The following is a 16511-nucleotide window of genomic DNA, read 5'->3' as shown; positions in this document are numbered from 1 at the left end:
AAACTCACAACCTTCTGATGAGTAGAGTGCAACATCTTAACCATTAAACTACCACTTCAACACAAACGGGTACAATAAGAACAAGATGAAGACTAGCTTGGTTGCCCCTTTCTCCATTTCTCCAAGTGAAACCATACAAAGCCCTTGCAGATGGTGGGAAAGGGGAGAGGAGGAGAGGAGGGGAAGGGAAAGGTTTAACAGACAAAACTAAACCACAGTTTTTCCTTCACATTTTTCTCACATGTGAAAGCTGGATAGGACATGGTGCTAAAACAAAAATCTGCAAGCTTCAGGCTTATAAAGTCCCTCTTGCACACTAGAGCTGTTATTAAAAGTCAGAGGGGAAGTTGCACACATCTGGAGATGTGTAAGAAGTGGAGACAGATGCAGGCATGGAGTCCAGGCAGGACAAAGAGCAGAACCTAGAACAAAAGACAAACCCAGCACCTCATACTCAGTCCATCGAGAAACTCTGGGGTCCAAACACTAACACAAGACCACATCTCTCCAGCGTGGGCTCTCGCTAGAGCTTCACTGACTCAGCTGTGCAGTCATGGTTGCAGCAGGAAGGCTCTTATGTCACACGGGGACTCAGGCATGCATCTTATCCTTTGAAGAGGGGGGTTTCCATAGTCAAAGCTCTAGCGCAAGCATTATAAAGGGTTTGAAGAGCAAACATTATCTGCTTGGGACCGGGGTATAAGGGTAAACATTTTCAGCAGATCCACAAAATGAAGGAATTCTTTTGGGGGTACCAACACACAAACACAACAGCAAGGAAATTAAAGAGGTTTAAATTATGATAAGTAAGATAAGAATGCTGTATTCCTTCCTGTAGAGATTCACAATAAGGGCCAGGATGCTGACAAAACCAAACAAAGACAAAATTAAATCTCTATGTACTGTTTGTTTTAAATGGAGCAGTGCCAGCATACATCCTCTGCAGTTGTGCACAGACCTCTGGTGACAAAATAAAACACAAACACTGTTAAACTTCCCTTTCCCGCCTTGAGCTCTGTTATTCATCATCACGTCCTTCATCTGATGGAGTAGAAGTTTGAAGCTGAAGTGGGAGAGGCTGAGGATGTGTGGAACGTGAGGAGGATGTGCTGGGAGCTGAAATGGGGAGGGGGCATGCAATGCGATGCAGTGAACTGGGCCTCAGTGCTGGAATGTGCTGGGTGTGTGGGGATTAAAACACATGAGCAGGAGGAAGAAGAGGAGGATGAGGGGGAGGGGTCAGGAGCAACTGGATGAAGCTTTTAGAAGCAGGACTGATTACACCACAGCTCATTAATCATTAACATAAAGCCTTCAAGCTTTTTTTTTTCCATTCCCAAAATTCCCCCAGGATTTCAGACAATTAGATCTTCTTTTAAAAAGTTTCTTTTTTGGGCAAGCATATCTAAAAAGATAAAGCCGAAGTCCTTCACACCGACGGCGCAACTGGAACAGGTGATATTAAAATAAGAAACTTCCTGTTTGAGTATCCGGCTGCTTTCTGACCCGAGGAGGAGGAGGAACATTCCAGCATGCTTTGTGAAACTGAGGAGTAAAGACAGCGAGAGGCTTCCGTCAAGCAGCTTCTTGTCATCTTCACTCCCTACGCTGAAAGGCTGCTCTTTATTTCCCCATGAGGACCATGGGTGATGGGTCTCGTCTCGCCTCACACCTGACATCAGTACAGTGCTGCGTTCCATTTGGAGCCACAAGACAAGGCACAGATGTCAGGTGTTCCAGACAAAAATAATGTGTAAAAGGATCAGACAGTTAGGTTTCCCCTCAATAAATCATAACACCACATCTATAAAAATCCAAGCTCTTGGGTACAGCAGGTTCAGATCACAATCTGAACGGTACACAATTTAAAGCTCGGCAAACATAAAAAACCCTGGATTAATAAACAGTGGGAAAGAAAGTGTAATATTAGACACCCAGGAAAATTCCCTCTAGTCTCCAATATGGGGCTTGATTGCAAAGTTGAACTACATACATTAACCAATATTTACAACACCAATAAATACTATATCATTTAAAAGGGATCTTTATTTTTCCACTGGACAAAAATATACTTCAGAGTAAAATCTCATTTCCTTTTCTATACAGATCTGCAATACAAATTATTTATTTTAGTTCTTGGAATCTCTCTACCTACTAAAACAATAACAAAAATCATAACTTCAATATCCAGGTCATAGATATGGTCACAGCTTTGTTATGATGACCAAAACAGATCTCATGTATTTACACTGAACTTTACATAAGCAAAGTTTTTCCATCATTATGTGATATATTCCAAATTTCACTCTAAAACAAAAACGATACTCGATCATCAGGAAGTTGTCAATACAAACAAACCCTGCACATCTCCAGAAAATATCATTAACTGATTAATAATGTAGTTACATAATAATGACGTAATCTTTCTTCCTGACCGAGGATGCTCCTGGCTTTCAGTGTGGAGCAGTACCCCGAGCCCCTGGCTGCTCACACTGTTAACCAAACACACAGAATAGGGCCCAAAGGCCACAGTAGCCATCCTCTCTCCCCAATCCCCCAACAATAATGGGCAATTACCCATTGAAGCACTCACAGCAAACCTAGCAAGAGAGAATGCAATTTCACGGTCTGAATAGTGACAGACAGCGAGCTTTGTGTTCGAGCTCTACTTCAGTTATCCAATGTTGCCATGTCTCTTCAATATAGCACAACCTCAGTAATTAGGCAGTGTACCAGGGAGGAATAATTAATTCATTAATTAATTGAGGGGGAAAAAAAACTATGGTCATGGCACAAATATGATTAAACATACTTGACTGATATTGAGGAAGTTCATCCAATTTGTTGTTTAATGATTTATCGATTCTGTGATCATTTTTACTATAAAGCTATACTGAGTTATAAAACTCCTCTCTCGCTGTAGACATGAATGGGAATGTGCTTGTGGATGGAACTCATCATTCATGTAACACCATGGACTATGTCAAAAACACTGCTACATTCTGCTAACACTGTTAGCCAGTGAAATAAGTAAGTGCTGAAAAGTAAAAGCACATCTCTATCAACACTGTAGTTTAAAACAAGATGGTCAAGTCTCAGGTTTTGCGTAAATCAAGTCCAGCAGCAGTGAATGTTTATTAAAGCTACTTTTGGAAATATTTCTTTTTAATCTTTGCAAAAACACTTTTACGTCAGGTTGCATCCAGTCTCTTTTTCCACCAAATCTTGTTTTGCAGATGAATAACAAACAGCGTGCACTGTACAAGACGTACAAACCAAATAATAAGATATCTAACAAGAAGAGGACATGAGCAGTGAATACATTTAAATAAAAGTAGTCTTTAAAATAAATGGCCTTAAAAGGGAACGGTCATCATTTATGACAAAATGCATCAATGATCACAGAGTCAGCCTAATGCTTTCATACTTAATAAACATTTTTTTTTTTTTTTTCTTTTCATTATTCAGTTTTAACTCATCAAACCTCAGATGACGGAAAATCTATTAACTTTATGATTTGTCCATATCATGGGGCTTGACTGAACAATCAGGGTGAAGTTTCCCACTCTCTGATTCAAAGACAAGTGGAGCTTGCAGACAAAATGACGTAAATAAATAAATAAATAAATAAATCCTAGTGATTATAATTTTAACGCATTAATGTTAAGCCACATTTTTCATCTAAAGTAAAATAAAATCAATTTTACAGATCAGAACTCTTGATCTTAAATCCAAGACCTCACTTTCTGTAAACACTCCACAATCTTTTATTCTATAAACAAACTGTTAATTCACCCCTAAATTCCCACAATCCCGTCTGTCCCACCCCCCGATACTGAACTTTGCTTCAGAAACCATCTCTCAGTCAGCAGTTTCAGTTAGAGAGAACAAACAAAAAGCAAGTATCAGTTACCCGGAGCATGGACTGGCAATTTGTTCAAGCCACAACCCAATTCTACATTCACATCAACTTTCAGCCCTTCAGTTTGTCATTATTTTCAGGCTTAAACCAGACGTGACGAACAGCTTTATAATGAAAGATTCACAAGCTTAGAAAAGCCATATTTCCGCTTATTGTAATTCACGCTCACACAAAGCCTCTTTAAACTGAAAGGTCTGGCACAGATGAGCATTAAAGAAAATTCAATGAGACTATCTCACACTGCTGCTGCTCCTCAGGTTTCCAAAGGCCAACAGAGTGCATTGAAAAAAAAACCCTGAAGTGTCCTCACAGGCTGATAAGTACACTACAGGAGGGGGAAGGGGATGGATTTTAAGCCCTCTCTGTGTGTCCAGGACGCCTGCATCAGAATACTAATGCATAGTGACTGATGCTTCTACAGGGAATGAGTGAAAGAACAAGAGAGAGAGAAAGGGAGAATGAAAGATGAAACGAAAGGGAGAAAGTGTGAGGAGGACAGACGGGAAATATGCAAGACGGGTCAAAATCCCTGAAAATGTAAAGAACCTCTGGGGATATATAATCACCTCATAGCCCGGCACAATGGATAAAAATGAGGACTAAGCAAAACCAGGGTAAAGGGAGGAGTGGAGGCATAATGAGAAAATCTACTAGGCTGTTTCCTCAGCTGCGTTCAATCAGACGCGAGCACAGCACAACGTGAGAACAGCGTTGCTCGTGAAATACGAGACTCGGTCCTTCAAGAAACGCCTCGCTGGACTGTACTGGAAGATCTTTTCAGTCCAGACAATAGTTTGCAATTTTGCAGTCGCGCCCCTTCACACTTGGAAACATACAGGAAGCTACATCGCTCTGGCGTGATGTGATGTCGAGGGTGGAAGAGACTCCCTGAAGTGCACTGACAACAGCGCTAGGAAGACAATTCCACTGCATTCCCCCAGCATTGCTTACAGCTGCGTCAGTGCCGATTCCTCAAGCAGCTGAAACCCTTTGCAGCTGAGCCCCTCATGGGAATTCATGCAGCTAACACAAGGCTGACTACACAGCCAGCGTCCTGAAAAGCAAAACTTTTACTGTGCATGAGGCTAATTACGTGCTGAAACGCAATACTATAAATATTCCAGCATTTCTATTCACAGCAAGTTCCTGACAACAAGCAGTATCCACAAAATAAATAAAATAAATAAATTAAAATCCCCTGTCCTCTTAGGTCACTATAAAAAAATCCAAAATGGCTGATGTTGACGTTTTACACTACAGCTGAGTTCATGCTTCTGTAATACGTTCATAATCATAAAGTTATGCAGCAGAACACACCAGGTTTCTGACAACTCTCCACTTCTTAACCACAAGAAGAATAAGGGCCATCTACAACTGTAGACTTACATATCTCAAATCAGTGGCATTTTTAATTTGTTTAATGATCATGTCCTACTTTTAACCATTTTTAGTTGCATTTAATGTTGTAAAACTGTTGTAAATACCGTTATGATACTATTCTCTCACCAGCTTGACTTTTTCCCCCTCTCAAAACCAAGATGAAAATTGTTTTTGTTTTTTTAAAGAAGTACAGTGTACTCCTCCTCTGCCTACAGACATGACACCTGAGAATCCCCTCCATACACATTAAACACACATTTCCTTACAAAAGGCTTCACCGCATCACTTTTTCTTCAACAGCAGCGTGTTTCTGTTCATTACATTAAATTGTGTGAAGCATCTGCAATAAGCCCCCTGTGTAAGCTGTTACTATGGAAATGATTCCTGTATTCGATGGAGTGCGTTAATACAAAGCTGTAATTTGACTTTCAGTGGGCTATACTCAGAGCTGCGCTATTATTTGAAGTTTACATCGCACCGATCAAGTCTGAGAATTAAACAGTGCTGCATTATGAGAATTGACATCTCATTAACTATTTGTGTTAACCAAAGAGACAGAATTCATGAAATATCCCGTCATCAATGGGCTCTCTCATTTTTGGAGTTTATTTAGAAACAGAGCACGATTTAAGAAAAATTTGTAACGTGAAAGCGGTCATGTGGAGCAGGAAGCGCAGCACGGTACAGAACCCGAGACTACCTGTAGGAGGTGGCGCGAGTTCGGCTGCACTGGAACTGCAACAATTCCCGTGGACGTGAACGCAATTCGTACTCGGGTCCAAACTTGTTCAGGAAGTAAAGTAACCTGCGTGTGTTTTAACCGATGACGACATCATTCGTTTCCACAACATACGTGTAGCATGAGTGACAGGGGAACGATGCGAGACACAGAAAAGGTGAGACACTTTACTGTGCATAAGAGCACCAAAATAATAATAATAATAATAATAATAATAATAATAATAATAATAATAATAATAATAATAATAATAATAATAAATTATTTGCAAATGCATTTTGTGGATTTCAATAGAATCATGTGGGTCTGAAACTAGACCAACACTGCGGGCAGCCAAGAACAATCACACTCTGATTCAAACCTCAGCAAACATGTCCAGCGTGAAAACCACCAATATTACAATGGTCAAGCAACTGCTACTTTGAGATTTCTTCTGATTCTGTAGTAAAGTTGGCTCTAAGCTCCAGTTTTTTTAATAACTTAAAAAAATAAACCTAAGCTACACTCTGTTCGTGCAATAATTCCTCTTCTTGGTCCGTTACCTCTTATTGATAAACTACCGTGGTTTTTGTGCTGTACAGAATTACCACCACAAGTCCAAAAAATTTAATAATTAAAGCGAAACACTTCTGTGAGGTCTCCCCAAATTCTCGTGGAAGAAATCTAAATACAGATTAAGATTTCTGTCCATTTCATCTCATTAATAATAATATATGAGGAGTTTGATAGACATTCTGGAGACAGAAATGTACAAACTTCCAAAAAACAGAGAGTTTGCTCCTTTTCGGTGTGTTTAAACACGTAACAAGGGTTGCACAGTTCTTCAAAATTACATCAAATTAACATTGACAACCCGAATCGGATGCAAACAGAGCTGATTAGACTGTGGGCAAAAGATGACTGTGTTCATTTTTGGCAGCTTCATAATCCTAATGGTTCTGACAGTTAAACGACAGAAATGGCAGAGCGATGTTTCAAACTGGAAAACAGCAGCAGCAGCAGCAATGCATCCCAATTATCTGAGCTCTAGAGCGGTGGCCTTGGAAACCGATTCAAAAGGCGCCTTCAGCGAGGCCAGGCCCGGGGCAAAGCCTCAGAAGAATCTCCCCTTACTGCAGAGGGTGAACTCTGGGCAAGTCAGCATACATTCTTTACGGGTGAACCCAGCTCCTCCAACAACCCCTCTGTTCCAGACATCTCATTACGTTCCATTCTCCCTCACTCCCCTACACACACACACACAGTTACAGCACAGTCCCCTGCCCTGTGCCTCAATGTGCGGTTGGAGCAAAAGCATGTTTATGAAGAGCAAAGCTCGTATTTCTCGTGTTTGCACAAATGCAAACCGAGCAACAAGGACACAAACATCTCGCTTAGACACTGGTCTACAGAGAATGAGTAGACAACTCTTCAGGGGCCCATCCTTCAGACATAAATTACAGAGTTAGCTGAAATGGATTGTTGTTATATGCGCTTATAAACATGCATGTTTACACACATCTACATAACGCATGCAATAATTCAATCAAGGTCTAGTTGTAATGCGTGTTGTTGAATGCAGAGCTCCCAGATTCAAGATTTTCCACATTTTGCTTATTCCTAAAAAAAGCTCACAGCATTTTAACAAGCTGCTTACATCTCAGATGGAGTTCACAAGTCTCCATGAGCAATATTCTTTTTTTATTTAGACGTGAAAATTAGGAGGAGACACATCATGGCCACTCACATGGTAATTATAGGAAGATTGTTTCATTTATTTTCATATCTACTTAAATGGAGAATGTTCAGCACAAATAGAAGAGCTTATATATATATATATATATATATATATATGGGTTTCTTGAGTCCAGTTTAATATCCCATCTCTATCACATTAACTAAAATTAAAATGCAATCTCTATGCTTCCCTACTATTAGTTTCCCATTTCTTTAATTGTGCCTCTCCAGTTTTTCTTTGCTTGCTCCTTAAAATGACTTCAGTAAACATATTTATTGAGGACATGCTGCCCGGATGAATTTATTACATAACATCTGTATAAACACAAGGCTGAATTAACCACTCAGTTAAAACCTTCACTGGATCCTTTGTTCAAACCTAAACGGTATTGTTTCATCACTTTTCTTTTACTTCCAAGGATTTCATTTCTTTTTATTGTATTAATCATCATTTCAATATTTCTGCTTTCCAGGGAAAGCAATCAGACTACACAAATCAATTTCTCGTGTGCGATTGATGAAACCAAGCTAAGCTGTTTGGAATCATCACAAAGCGTAAATCTGGTAGCATGTCATCTTAGATTTGTTAAGCAACGGACAAAATAATGACTGCACATTTACATATAATTCCGAGTCCAATTTCTAAGCAAACACTGGGCCTCTTAACTTTTTGTAAAGCTAAAACTTTCCTTCTGGTTTAAAAAAAAAAAAAAGTTAGAGAAACACAGATTTTCTTTATACTCGTGCATGTATGCTGATATCCAGTAAAGTGCTAAGCACATTCTTGAAGCAGCTCATTTGCATGTAGTGACGCCCACAAAACTCCATAAAAGGTTGAGTGCACAGACAGCTGTGCACACAAAATGAACAATCAGGGTGAAGGAGGAAAGGCAGAGGTGCAAGTTATCTTGACTCACTTTTATGACTGTCTCTCTGTCTCCACCGCCACCACCACCAACCAAACACTAAATCTTCGATCAGTTTAAGCATTTGATAACAGTTTACAGCTCCACATGAGACAGACGGACAACCTTGTCCTTCAAATATTTTTTCATATTCTGCAATTAATGCTAATATTTAGAGAACGACTGCATGAACAGTTTTCACAAAATGTTCTTAGTGCCTGACCTGGTGATCTGAGGACGAGTTTCTGATAGAGACTACAAAGCTCTTCTATAAGTCACTCTGGATAAAGGTGTCTGCTAAATGCTATAAACATAATTAAAAAACTATAATACAATATAATATAAATATATTTGATCGTGGTTGATCAAACTGAAGATTACATTTGTGTTCTTATGAGTAAATTCACACAAAAAGCCTGCAAACACACAGGATAACTTAATTTCTTGTGTAAATCCTCATGCAAACAATTTCAGGTCATCAAATAATATATACAAATTATAATAAAATATTCTGGCAGCCCAAAATAAGATAAACATAGGATAGTTCTTATCAAGTTTTAAATGATGCCATCTTCATCCATCAACAGCTGAAAACAAAGCCAGATACAGTGATGTTTATCTAAGGTTCAGGGAGATGGGGAAGGAAGGAAGGAATGTATGGGCTCCTGCTGTCTAATCAATTCAAGATGGACTCCAGAAAAACTGTGCAGAGCAATTTTACTTGATAAAGTCAAAAGCGGCACACATCAGTTTCAAAGGTAGGCTACAGTTCTATTATGAAATGCAGAGCAGCATAATTTCAGTCACTTCGGTCAATCATTTCCGAGAAGACAAAAACACCTTAGGGTCCGAATGTAAACAAGATAACATTCCACATCTGGCGTACTTTTCTTTCTGAAAGCAGGATTTAAAAAATGCACTGATGCCCCAAGTTGGGAAAGAGTGACTATTTAGAAGCAAACGTTCGTGGTTGACCAAAACCCAACATACAACTCTTGTCTGCCTTTACTCCACACCCATGTGTACGCAGAGTAGACAAATGAAATGCTCCTGAAACTAAACCACTAATTTAGTCAACTTCAGAACACGTTCCTTTCCCACCCACCAACCACAGCACCCTGATGTTCGCTCAGAGACAGCAGAGAGATTGTGTTCAGCATAGTTGGATGACACTCACAGAGGCGAGCACAGCACAGAGTGAGTCAGGGCTTCAGAGTCGGCCTCTTGGCTCGGCCGTGCCTGATAGTACCAGCCTCCTTTAACCACTCCTCAGCGCGGCTCAAAGATCTGCACTGTGCTACCATGCCCACCACTACAACGGCTCGGGGCATGTCCCAAGTCAGACAAGAAGGGCACACATTCCATATCCTCGCCTTGCGTGCCCCCAAATGAAAGCAGGAGGAATAAAAACAAAAGGTCAGAGAAATGTCTCTACGATTCCTTCTCAGCCGTTTAGTCCAATTAAACCAGCCAGATAAATCACAGGCTGCTAAAGGAGTCTCCAGCTCCACAGTCTGATAGCAGTAATTACAGCCTCCTAAACATTCCTTCAACCCAGAGCACGGCCATGTCCAATATAATCAACACTAAAGAATTCAACCCAAGGGAAAAAAAAATAACAAAAAAAAAATCAACTGTGGGAATAGTTTTAAACCATTTTTCAATGCTTTAGGCATACTATGAACTTCTGTTACAACACAAAACACAATGGGAACTGGGAGAGACTTCAGACTTGTTTTCTAAAGGCCACAACTATTAGAGCAAAAATCTGAAAAATATCAGTAGATAAGCGACATCATAACTTTAAATGTGTGTATATACACACACACACATACACATCACTTGGACATTAAATGTGACTACATTGAAATATGTGTAATGTGGTGACTAATGAAAATACAACACCAAAGAGAAAACCATCACAGTGGGATGCTGCTTGTGCAGTTACAATTGCATTTCTTACGAGGCATAAACATAAGGACATAAGGGAGAACAGTCAGGATTGTTGGCAGCTCATAAAACTTAAGAGTTAGAACTTCTTTTCTCACACTACTTTTCAGCAACGTTTAACCATATTTTAAAAAATCTAGCACAGAGAAGAAGCATTAGGGACAAAATACTGGACTGAAAGGTACAGAATACAATGCAGCTCTGTTATGACGGAGACTCAGCTCAGCTAACCAGCAATCAACAAGAGAACAAGCATCATGCCTTTGATGGTTGTATAAGCACAAGTGTTAGTTTTTTTTAACCCTATGATTGAGCAGATGAAAAGGTGATACTAAAGCACTGCTGCAGCTCTCTTTTTAGGGAGAGGGGCATCTCAGTCGCACTATTATCGCCAGTGGTAAAGTATTTCCCAAAGCAAAAATAGACCAATCTGTCCATTTGTCAGATAAAAGATTTCAATCTAATACTGGAGAGAACATCTTCCTTAATATGCAAGATGATCATTCAAGCCGGATTTGTCCTTTAAAACCTGTGTAAACGTGCAGCCTGCATTATGTTTAATGCCTGATCAAACAAAGGATGCTGCGGCATAATTTGTTTTTTACATATTCAAACATCATTAGAGTGAAAATGGTTTCTTCATGCACATTTTACCTCACTCCATATTCATTAAAACCTCATTTCCCACAAGGCTTAAAAAAAAGGTAACTGAAATGATGACACCACATAGATGAACTTAATACACTTACACATTATGTACTGTTTGAAAAGGATACACTTTGATGGCTCCTGATTTAGTCCCGATGGCCATTAGCTGCAGTTTGGGGTCATAGGCCAGAGCACTCGGCTGATTTGGGAATCCATGTTCAACCGTCTGGATGAAAGAAAGACAAGGTGTACATTCATTTCATGCACATGACAGACAGGCATGGGACTAACTCAGCATTCTGACATCTGTTTATACTCAACTGTGTGACCTGGCAAAGAAAACGTAAGTAACTCGACTGCAAACGATGACAGATTTTCCGTTTTAATGAGTAATAAAGGCAAAACGTTCCAGAATCATCAAAATACAATTACAGTAATTAAAATAAATATGCAATGGCAGCAAATTTCTTCCTGATCATTTGGTCTCTAAACAATGTTGCAGAACATGTATGCAATTCTTAATCAACCGCTTACTAAGCATGACAAAGAAAACACATTGTACAGGGATCGATTTATAAAATTTAAAATTTGATATCCAGGAATTAATCTGTTTTCTGACACTGCTATACAAATAAAACTGAACTGCGGAACTGATGAGAGCGACATTGTCATGGAGAGGATCATCCCAATGCTTCAGAGAGAACAGACACAGAGCATACACTTATCATGCACAGTTTTATATTTTACCTCTAGCTACCTGTACCCACTCCATCGGTATTTCATTGCTCTTCTGGCTGTAGGTATAGACTACCTATGAGCGGAAGGACTTCAGTAAGAGTTCTGTTCCTACAGCTATACATACTTTAAACACATTGGAAGTCAGCCATCATCTTACGCTCTTGCATGTCTTGCTTTTTTTTTTTTTTTTAAATTGTTTTTGACTGTATGGTGACAAGCTCATATGTAATGTGTAGTTGTCCTTGTGTTATATACACACCCTCTGTGAAAATGAGCTAGACATACAGCTCTGGAAAAAAATAAGACCACTGTAAAATAATCAGTTTCTTATGTTTTCTTTCTTACAGGTTCATGTATTGGTGAGATGAACAGTTTTGTTTCATTTTTTGTGAACTGCTGACAATATTTCTCCTAAATATAATTAGTTATTTAGAGTGTATATTTAAAGGAAATGACAACACGTGAAAATAACCCAAGATCATGCAGAGCTTTAATAACTCAAATAAAACAAAATGCTAATAATTTGTAAACACATTGTGTTAATACTTTGGCTAAATAATATTACGAAATCAGTATTTGGTGGAATAACCCCGATTTGCATGTGTTTTGGCTCCATGCTCTCCACCAGTTTCTCACATTGCTGTTGGGGAACTTTATACCACTCTTTTTGCAAAAAAGCAAACAGCTCAGCTTTGCTTGATGGTTTGTGACCAATCATCTTCCTCTTGATGACATTCCAGAGGTTTTCAATAGGGTTCAAATCTGGAGATTGGGCAGTGGTCTCTTATTTTTTTCCAGAGCTCTATCTCTCTCTCCATCTCTCTGCTCCGTGGTGCTCTTGGCTTCTGATTATAGGATTCGTAGTTTGCGCCATCATGATTGTTTTGCCTTTCTAGAGTACAAGCATTTGTGTGTAGTAGTGACTCTCTCTATGAAGGTCTGTGTGTGTGGGGTGTTAGTATTTAAGCCAGTTCTAGTACTTTGTGGCTCTTTCTGTTCTTCCCACAGATATATGTTATTGGGAACGGTCTTCTGCACATTTATTTCATCACTGCAGATCTTTAAACAGCTATTAGATCAGACCGTGCCTTACGTCAAAGTCATCATAATTAAAATCTCAGGAGTAAATGACATGTAAAAAGCCTTATATAAAAGAGAAAGTATTTTACAGGTCATAGCTCTCCAATAGAGCTAACAGTCAGTGTAAAAGACTGTGTAATGGTGTGGTCTGTGGTTCCAGTTCAGCTCAGGTGGTAGAAATTTATACATCTCCCTCTATTGTCTTCAGCTTATAATATGACTTCAGCTCTTTGGCATTCAGAGCCTAGACAGGCGATTGATATGCAAATTAGGACCAAATCTTGTCCAGTTAATAGGGTTTTCTTACGCCAAAAAATATCAGCAAAGCAATAAGGATCATATATTTTACAGGTTGAAGACAGAAATCTTAGATGGAAGCACTATAGTGACTGAGGGTATTTTTCCTAATACAAAAAAAAAAGAAATAAATAATACAAAACAAAAGCAAAGTGTGTTGCACGAGCACAAAGCATTGACCCAGCTACACTGTAAACTATTTTAAGCTTAATTCATTTATGTTACAATGTGAACGCTGTGAGAACATCAGTTGGATCATTTCTCTTCCAGCACATCATTTTTACGAGCCGGAGCAACAAAATAACCAGCAGCTGGGGGTTTTATGGAGATTTGCACCGCAAGCTGAACCCGCATGTTCAGTGCGCGTGGGGAAAAGCCCACCCGGTGGCTCACCTACCTTATTGAACGCAAAAAGCTCCTGTTTGACTTTCTCCCTCTGAGGGTCATTGCCCTGACGCCTGAACCGAAATTTCATCATCCTGTATCCGGGACAGTGTATCCAACCCGCGGTCCGTAAATCACGCTCGAGTGTGAATCAGTGCAAAGTAGAAATCAGTTCCCATGCGGACACAACACCGGGTCACTCAGCAGCAGCTCGTTAAAGACGCACGGCTACTCTGCTGTGTCTGTGTGTGTGTGTGTGCAGTTTGAGAACAGGGCAAGTTCACAGGAATCACCGAGAACACAGCCAATCAGCGCGCCAGAAAATCTGAGCCATCTGTTAGACCACGCCCACAATGCGCAACCAAAACAAGGGGTGGATCTGTACGGATGGGATTTTCCATAGATAGATAGATAGATAGATAGATAGATAGATAGATAGATAGATAGATAGATAGATAGATAGATAGATAGCATGGGCGTCGCTAGGCCATTTTTAGGGGGGCTTTAACATTTCTACTCAGCCCCCCTATTCTGCGATTCTCCATAAACTGTACACAAATGATTTTTTTTCTATTTACAATTATACCCTCATTGGGGGCTGAGCCCCCCTTAAATGAAAATCCTAGAATCGCCCCTGAATTATAGTCTTAAAAGGAGACTGTAAAGCTAATTAATCCAAAATATCAAAGCTTGCTTTTCACTCTTTACTTTTTGTTTCCATTCTATTTGGTTGCAGTCAAATCTGTCGTGTGATTTCATTGGTTTATTGATGATTAATCGTCTTTCTTATTTTGTGTGTGTGTTGTATCTTGTATCTAACTATCTAATAATCTTAGGTAAAATCCCGTCCTCACCGATCCAGCCCATGTTTTGGTCGCGCATTGTGTAAATTCATAGCTTACCCTAGTTTATCTTTATACATGTATACTATCTGTACATACACTGTATATTATCTCTGTTATACAATGTACATAATGCACACATATTGAACACATATTGCACACACACACACACATTCTACTTTTTGCACTTCTGATAGATGTCAACGGCATTTCGTTGCTATGTACCTGTACGATGCAATGACAATAAAGTTCTATCTATCTATCTATCTATCTATCTATCTATCTATCTATCTATCTATCTATCTATCTATCTATCTATCTATCAGGGGCGATTCTAGGATTTTAATTTAAGGGGGCTCACACACACACACACACTCCCACGCACGCACACACACAGGCCAAAATACCGCGAGAGTGTGCGCTCGAATATGCTCTAGAACCGCTCTCGCGATACTTTAATGTCCTACGCCTGTCGGTCTGTGCAGCGCCGCTTTCACACCACGTGACTAAAACACCTTACAGCGCTTGAGCGCGACAGCAATAAAAAAAAAACGTTCAGAAAACACAACAATCTTATTATCCAGATAATAGCCTAACTTTTAATTTTTAATGTTAACACAACTGATAAAAGTAGGCTAACAAATGTATGTTGTGTCAAAAAGGAGGCCTACTATCATTGATTATGAAAACCCCCTGACATAAGGACCCTTTTGAATATTATTCCATACCCAAGACGTACTTAAATTAAATGAGCCTAAACATAGATCTAAATAAAATCTAAACTGTTAAAGTGCTAAGACATTACAGTCTGAACATCATGGCTTTCTATTATTCAACTAACGCAGTACTTAAGTTAAAATACAGACATGGCTTAGGCGAACAATGGGCCAGAACAGACTCCATCATTCAGCTGTTCTGTCAGTTGAAAATGAAATTCTCAGCACTATAAATACTAGTATGGTAATTGACCATTTTGCTCAAGTCAAGTCACAGAGATACTCTCTGATGATTCCACCCTCAAAGAATTAGGATAGAAAAATCAACAAGAGCATGAAGTAGACATGATACAAGCACAGATGAGAGAATGAGAGATGAGAGAACAATAAGAGAAGTGAAGAAAGGCAACAGAAAGAAAGAAAGAAAGAAAGAAAGAAAGAAAGAAAGAATAATACATACAGTAGTGGCAGCATAAATGAGGAATGAAATAAGAGGTGCAAGTAAAATATAGATTATTGTAAAATGATAATAATAAAAAAGGATCTACACGGCACTGCTTCACACACAAGCTGTAAAATGAACAGCTCTGAAATGATGGGAGGAGTCAAAAAAGATTGAATGAAATTTTCTAAAGTTGCATACTATTTGTATTAATTTGTGTTTATTATTAAATAATATTACATAAAAATGCCCTTGCAAAACATGTTATTCTTGCTTACCCTCTCTCCCTAATTAGCCCATGATGTTTTCAAATCCTAGAAACACCCCTGGTTTGACTTACAGGGAAGGATGGTAAACTTATTGCATTCCACTGTATTGCATAGATGTGTATAACATTTGAGTACTGCACAAGCCAAATACAAGTCTTCCTGATCACACACACACACACACTTGTCCTCTGATCCTCTGCCTGTGACGCCACAGTCTGTGGATTGAAGAACACGCTGAAAGACGGGGAAGAGCCGAAGTCTGCCGCTGTTTTCATATGAAATTTAAAGGGGACCAATTTGTGAACAATTTATGGAGAATCACAGAATAGGGTGGCTGAGTAGAAATGTTATAAATGGCCTAGCAACGCCCATGCTATAATTTATCACAGTGTATGAGATGACCCTAATTAAATCATGGGCAAATTCGATGACTGTACAATAATGTGTCCCATACCATGTGTTCTCTGAATTAGACTCAAGCAA

The 16511-nt window shown here is 39.2% G+C and overlaps 1 protein-coding gene across 1 annotated transcript in view; it reads right to left on the bottom strand.

Annotated features, from left to right (window-relative positions):
• The window catches only part of llgl1 (LLGL scribble cell polarity complex component 1), a 31367-nt gene extending 17347 nt beyond the window's left edge, over nt 1-14020 (bottom strand). Inside the window, exons 1-2 of the mRNA XM_058377679.1 lie at nt 13773-14020; nt 11389-11486 (exon numbers count right to left, since the gene is read on the bottom strand). Of these exons, the coding sequence (XP_058233662.1) occupies nt 11389-11486; nt 13773-13853 (179 nt within the window). The 5' untranslated portion in view covers nt 13854-14020. The remainder of the gene's footprint in view (nt 1-11388; nt 11487-13772) is intronic.
• Nucleotides 14021-16511: the final 2491 nt, after the last annotated feature.

This window comes from Hemibagrus wyckioides, linkage group LG24 (assembly GCF_019097595.1).
Source record: "Hemibagrus wyckioides isolate EC202008001 linkage group LG24, SWU_Hwy_1.0, whole genome shotgun sequence".
Taxonomy (NCBI): domain Eukaryota; kingdom Metazoa; phylum Chordata; class Actinopteri; order Siluriformes; family Bagridae; genus Hemibagrus; species Hemibagrus wyckioides.
This window is presented reverse-complemented; position numbering and strand designations above follow the sequence as displayed.